The sequence below is a fragment of the Monoraphidium neglectum genome, assembly GCF_000611645.1.
Source record: "Monoraphidium neglectum strain SAG 48.87 unplaced genomic scaffold scaffold03032, whole genome shotgun sequence".
NCBI classification, from domain to species: domain Eukaryota; kingdom Viridiplantae; phylum Chlorophyta; class Chlorophyceae; order Sphaeropleales; family Selenastraceae; genus Monoraphidium; species Monoraphidium neglectum.
Window position 1 is genome coordinate 369 of NW_014010596.1, and position 6676 is coordinate 7044.

The 6676-nt window shown below is 63.8% G+C and overlaps 2 protein-coding genes across 2 annotated transcripts; both read left to right on the forward strand.

Annotated features, from left to right (window-relative positions):
• Nucleotides 1-387: 387 nt before the first annotated feature.
• Nucleotides 388-2363, forward strand: MNEG_12047 (hypothetical protein; the record flags this gene model as incomplete). The annotated part of the gene is made up of 6 exons (XM_014039480.1): nt 388-468; nt 797-867; nt 1083-1219; nt 1435-1553; nt 1784-1880; nt 2254-2363. 6 exons carry the CDS (start codon nt 388-390, stop codon nt 2361-2363), a joined length of 615 nt encoding a protein of 204 aa, XP_013894934.1.
• A 1023-nt stretch (nt 2364-3386) lies between these two features.
• MNEG_12048 (hypothetical protein) lies at nt 3387-6323 on the forward strand (the record flags this gene model as incomplete). Its single annotated transcript, XM_014039481.1, has 11 exons — nt 3387-3402; nt 3685-3743; nt 4060-4097; nt 4368-4397; nt 4568-4595; nt 4955-4999; nt 5312-5350; nt 5512-5550; nt 5760-5865; nt 6161-6201; nt 6303-6323. The coding sequence occupies 11 exons, from the start codon at nt 3387-3389 to the stop codon at nt 6321-6323; spliced, it is 462 nt and encodes a 153-aa protein (XP_013894935.1).
• Nucleotides 6324-6676: the final 353 nt, after the last annotated feature.

Genomic DNA, 6676 nt, shown 5'->3' on the forward strand with positions numbered 1-6676 from the left:
CTTGCAGTGGATTAACTCTTGCCACCGGGAAGGGCGATCCGTGCTGAGGCCTCACGATTTGCGCCCAAGCCGCAGCCGCCCCACCGCGCGCTGGCCTGCCGCCGCGTCTCTGCACCCACACCCCGCAGGTGCAGCAGGTGGTGCGCAGCTTCCTCGACCGCACCCCAGTGACCCTGGTCAAGGTGACGCGCCAAACAGCAACCACCCTCTCCGCTCTGCCTGGCTGCGCGCCTGACCTGCGGCGCGTGTGCCCCTGCAGCCCCTGCCTTGCTGTGCGCCCGCCCTTCACCAACCGCCGCTCTGCCCGCGCGCCTGGTCGAACCCCGCCAGGTCCGCTGCGCGCTGCACGCCACGCGGGACGGCAGCTTGCGGCGGCGGCTGGGGGAGATGCGGGACCTGTCGACTGGGGGGCCTGAGGGCCTGTGGCTCATGCTGGAGGAGGCCGTCAACGAAATCAACAAGCGACACGTGAGAAAAAGGGGAGGAACAGGAGGGAGGGGAGAGGGATGGGAGAGAGTGGGGAGAGAAGGGATAGGGATGGGAGAGAGAGGGGAGAGGGATGGGAGAGAGAGGGGAGAGAGGGGAGAGAGGGGAGAGAGGGGGAGGAAAGGCTGTGAGGTCCGGCGCCTTGCCCAAGCTGCGTGCCGCCGGGCCGCGCCGCACGACGGCGCGGTGCGGGGCCGCCCGGGGCCGCGGCCGGCGGCGGCCCGGCCTCCCGGGCCGCGGCGGCCGGCGCATCGCACATGCGCGCGCGCATGCTGTGAACACTACAACGCCTCATTCATTGTGTGTGCAGGGCGCCCTGGCGTATGCGGAGGCGTCGGCGGAGTTCTTCAGGTCTCAGGCCTCAGCCATCGACGCGTTCAAGTGCGTCCGCCCCCGCTCGAGCCAAAACAGCTGCACCGGCGACGCGTGACGTGCATTGGAGCCTCTCCGCCGCAAGCCAGACGCCCACCACGCGCGGCGGCCAACACGCCCCCGCCGTTGCCCCTCGCGCCCCACGCCTGGCCCCGCTCGCCGCTGACTCCTCCCCCTCTCCCATGCTCCCGCGCCCCGGCCGCCTGCCCGGCCGCGTGGTGCAGGCGGCTGGCAGCTGAGGAGGCGGCGCGCGCGGGCGCTGAGGAGGCGGATCACGTAGTGGTGCGGCGCCCTGACCGCTGCGACCTGGTGTGGGAGAAGCCCGCGCCCTCGCACAACCCGCTGCGGTCGCTGTTCGGGGGTGCGCGTGCGCCCGCGCCGCCGAGCTGGATTGTCGGATGGATTTGCGGCGGGGGAGGGGGGGTCGAAGGTGCATGCAATCGCCTGCTCGAGGGCGGGTTCACTCGCTGTTCCATTGCATCCTCCATGACGTTATGCGTTCTAACGTACACACGCGCGTGCGCATGCACACACACACACACACACACGTGCGCGCAACCACGCCTGCGTCCTCAGGGAACCACGAGCAGGGCCCCCAGGAGATGGTGGTGGTGACGCTGGTGGTCACCGCGCGCGGCGTGCTGGACGTGCCGCCCGTGACCAACTGGCCCACGCTGCGCAAGGCGCTGCAGCAGGTGAGATACCGCCGTGGCTGCAAAGGGTGCCGAGGCAGCGCCGGTGAGGAATCCTCATCAGAGCGTCTTTAGCTGCCTCGACGCTGGCTGCGCGAACCGTGGGGGCCTCGTTTGCGCCCCTCCTCCATTTGCCCAAGCAAGGCAGCACAACATGCCACACTTTTCCCAGCACATGTGCGCACCCACGCAACTTTGCTTTGCCCTGAACACCCCCGCGCTCGTCGCGCCAGGTGTGCGGCGTGTCCCGCAGCTCCATCATGGCCATAGAGCTGCTGTGGGCGCCAAACAACCCCCAAGACTTCCTCTCGGCCGACGACGTCCGCGCGGGTGCGGCCGCTTTCGCAGCACGCGTGCACGATTAAAAAGCGGCCGGGGGCGCCGGCGCGGAGGCCCCCTGCTGATTGTGGTGGTGCTGCCGCATGTGCCAGCACTGCTCCTTGCCTTGTGCTGGCCCGCCTATGTGACTGTGTGCTTGCAGCCATCTGCTGGTGGCGGCGCTTCTCGATGAGATCACCAACCAGTCAGATCCGCGGCCAGCGCCTGCCTCCTGTGCAGCGACCCCCTCTGCTACAACCATCCTCACCTGCCTTCCCCCCCACCGCCCGTCCGCCTTCCACCCGTTCAACTGCCCATCCTCACCTGCGTTGCCCCCCACCGCCCGTCTGCCTTCCACCCGTTCAACTGCCCATCGTCATGCCAGATTACCCAGACCTCGTGGACCTCTCGACGGGCCGCCGCGTGGGCGGGGAGCCCTCCTCCGAGGCGCCATCAGGCACGGGCCAGGCTGCGCCGGCCGGCGCGGCGCCGTGAGCGGGGCCCGGGCGGCGTTTGTGGTTGACGCTGCCCATTGGTGGTGCGGCACGCTCTGCGTTATGCTCAATGGGGTTTTAGAGGCCAACGTCGGCCGGTTTGCAAGCGAACGAATGTGGCCAGTTTGATTTGCCTGTGGAGGGGGCTGACTGCGGCGGGACAGAGGAGGGGGGACGCGTTGGCACGTTACGCGCGTGCTTTTTCTGGGGGCGGATGGGTCAACCTGTGGGCTTTTTGCATGCCTTCGGCCGTCGCCTGGGAATAGCCCCTTGAGCGGATAGCCCCTTGAGGCCGGCGTTCAAGGAGGCGGCGCGTCTTCATTCCTCGGCCAACGCCGGCAAGGTTTGGCCTTGATTCCTTCACAGCATGCACGCTACGCGCTGGTTACTTCTAGACACTGCCATATGCAGTGCACAACTTCAGGTGCATGTGCCATCCCCTGCCTGGGAAAGGCAGTAGCGGCCAGGCATGTTCACACACTTGTGTAACAATGCCACGCAGGGCACGTCCTTCCAGCTCAGCCCCCGCGCCTGCAGCAGCACAGATTTCAACGACAAATTGCGGGTCTGGAGCACGCCGTGTTCTGACCACCCACATTTGCTGCACCGCGCGGCGCACGCCACCGTGCCACGCACTGCTGCCCGCGCCTGCAACAGTGCCCTGCCTGTCATCGACCTGTCTTGACGCAGCCCCACACCATCCGTGAATGCGCCCGATTCGCTTGATCCCCTTGCACGCGTATACCTGCTATAACATGCTGTGAGCAACACGGAACGCTGTTATCAACGAGCTTGCCTTGATCTCACATGCACTGCGGCACTTCACAAAATCCAAGGTGGAAGTTGATCCGCAGCGGTTTGGTTTGAAAGTCTTGCTGCCAATTTAGCCATATAGTTGTGGAGCCTACACTGATACACACCAATCTTTGACGGAATCATTCACGTTGAGCGAGAGTCCCAAACGACCAAAGCCTCAGTCGTCTCGTCCCGGAGATCATTCCGACGTGATCGCCAGCACGACATCATGGCCGAGAAGAAGAGTGAGTACACGATTGATCTGTGTCGTTTGTCTCGCACAGGCAGGGCAGCAGCCCGGTGCTGGCCCTGCCACGTCCCGTTGGGCGCATACTCATCGCATCACCGCTGCCGCCCGCCCCGCCTCTCGCAGCCGTTATCATCTTTGGCGCCACGGCAAGCGTTGCAGGCCGGCCGTATCCGTTTTGGGGTGGGAGGCGTACCAGGGGATCCTAGGAGCGTGGTCCCAATCACCCGGCGCCGCACGCACCTGCCGCACGCCCCATCCCCATGCATGCAGGGCACAGTGGGCCATGCGCTCACCAAGATGCTCAAGGAGGGCCACATGGGCATGAAGGACATCAAGGTGGGAGGATCACTTGGTGACACTGCAACCTTGGACGCAACTTGCACCACTTGACAGTGTGTCCTTGTCAGCGGCCAGTGCCCACTCGGGACAAACGAATTTGCATGTCGTCGGCATGCGCGCGCAGAGAGAGGGGAGGCACTGCGCCCGGGGCCCCGTGCCTCTGCCTGGCAGGCCCATGGGCTGATGGGTGCAACTGCATTCAAGAAGGCGATGAGCTTGGTTGATGCGTTTACACTTTACGGCCCCCTTGCCTTGCTGCCCATCCCACACATACTTGCCCTCATGCGTCCCCTACCCAAAACAATCTGAGCAGATTGTGGCTGTGGGCATCAAGGAGGACGAGTGCAAGAAGTGAGGGTGGATGCTGGGGCTGTGCACTCAGTGTATTGTCATGACTGGCAACCTGATTCCCCTGCTCATATCGACGTGACCTGTGAAGCATGCAAACACCAGGACGGGTGTTCATTTCTGTGACAACAACGCGCCTCAGATCCCAAGTGTTGATGCCCCTTTTGAACCTCAACCCCTCGAGCCAGCGCTGCTGCTGCTCTGTTATAGAAACCAACCCGCTTTTAATGGCTTGGCTGGCTTCCGTCCCCGCCCTCCTCTTCCCGCCCGCAGGTTTGAGAAGGAGATGGGGGTGCACACTATGTGAGGGCTTGCGCCTCGCGCTCTCAATATCCCATGCTGGATAATGAAATGGTGGTGTTGGTGGTGCTGAGCGATCAGTAACACACAGGGAATTGCATTAACCATTCTCGCTTCTCCTTTCAGTTATCTATCCGCAACATCATCAAATAATTCGGTTGCCCGCCGTCCAGGTGCAAGGATGCTTGCAATTTCAAGCAGGTGAGGGAAATGACGATGGAATGGGATGAAGCGCCAGAGCAGGGGCTGCATTGGGGCCTGTGGTGGGGCAGGGTAGTTCGGGGTTCTAGCGAGTGGGAGTCGTGGCAACTGCGTGCAAGGCGGTAGTGTCTTGTACAAGCCACAGGCAGCCCCAGCAGAGGCTTGCTGTGCAAGCTGACTGTCAGACAGTGGCTGTATGTCTAGACACGTCAACACAAGAACCGCTCCCCCCCTCGACCGCCACTCGCCATCCAGCACGCGTCGGGTGGCCTGCCATGCGCGCCGCTCGTCTGCCGTGTTCCCCATTCCTTACCATCGACTCCGCCCCTCTCCGCCCTTCGATCACCCCCCCCCCCCAGTGCCAGGAGGTCTTCGACATGCACAAGCAGGAGGGCATCCTCGGGGTGAGCCCGCCAGACGGCAGCTGGCACCAGGCAGCTGGCACCAGGCAGCTGGCACCAGGCAGCTGGCACCAGGCAGCTGGCACCAGGCAGCTGGCACCAGGCAGCTGGCGGCGGACCACAGGGCGGGGCCAGTGCAGGAGCTCACTCTCAGCGCGGCCTTCGGATAGGGATCCCATCGGGATGCCCGGGCGTCATGGAGCGCTTGGTTCCAGTCTGCTGGCCGTGCACACTGCCGTGCACCGCAGAGATCTTGGGGATGCGTGCCTTTGCTTGCTGAGGCCCATTCTTGCCCAATGCCGACTCGCTTACAAGGTGGTGGACACGATTGGCGACTTCGCATACAAGCCCATGGTGGGGTTGAGGCTGAGTGGGTGGGTTGGAGGGGGGCAGTGGGAGACAAGCAGATGCCATCAAGTTGTTGCTGCGATAACAGCTGCCCGCCCGTCCGCGCACTGCTCGAAAATTGGTGTCTGGACCGCCTCAACACCTGTGTTGTTGTCAATCCCACCCAGGCCGACATGACGGCTGATGACGTCATGAAGGTCGTGCAGGTGTGCAAGCGCGGGCACCAAGCCACACCAGCAAGGCTAGATCGCAGCCTCGCTGGGCCTGCCGATTGGATCCGCATGGACGTCCGCTTGATGTGTGGTGATTATCGCGTCCTGCTCCCACACATTGCTGGCGGCACACGCGCTTGATGCGTCTGCTTTCCGCTGTGCCCCACACACCGCCCTCTGCCTACTCCACCCCATGCACCCAGGCCAACCTGCCGTCGTCCTTCAACATCCTCAAGCTGGGGGCGCCCCTCCTGGCGGAGGCGGGCGGCGGCTCCATTGTCTGCGTCAGCGCCGCCGTGGTGCACCACGGTGCGGGCGCATGCGTGGCATTTACAATAGAGTTCCTCGTGCGAATCAGTGCATGTTGCCTGTCCGCAAATTTCCCTACCTTTCCTTGTCCCTGTCAAAAATGGGCTCGGTCCAGTACACCGCCGAGCTGCACCAATTTGCGAGCTGCCCCCACGCGTCGCTGGTGGCCATCAAAGCGGCATGCACTGTGGAGCACTGCCGCAGAGAACCGGTCTACTTGCCCACTCGATCGGTTTTCCAGTGCGAACACCCCACCTTTCCCCTCCACACGTGCACCTGCCATGCACACGCCCAGGCATGAAGCATCACGAGGCGTTCGCCTGCGCCAAGGGGGCCGTTGAGGGTGGGCGCGTGCTAGGGCCGCCGCATAAGGACGGGGGTGTGCTAGGGCCCCGCTCAGGAGTGCGCTGCAGCTGCATACTCTTGAACACGAGCAGGCTAGCCGTGACGTGGGCTGAAATCCTGGTGTGAGGTTTGCTCCTGCAAGCCGGCTCTGCCACAAAGCTTCCTTGCAATGAGCTAAGATCACTTACTCAATCCAAACAAAACGACCACTGGGCCCTCTTGCTTGCAACTACCGTTACAGCCCTGTGCCGCAACGCGGCGGCCTGCTACGGTGGGTTGGGCAAGGCAATCGGGCGAGGGGGCATTATGGGCAGAAGGGCGAGCCGCGCCCAGCTTGTGTGGCCGCGGTCGGTCATCAGCACAGTGTCCAGGCAGCTGTTCGCTTGAGGCATGCATGCCCCCCTCTATGGCCTAGACACAGTTTTTTTGCGCATGGCTTGCAACAATCTGACTGGCGCCTGTCCCG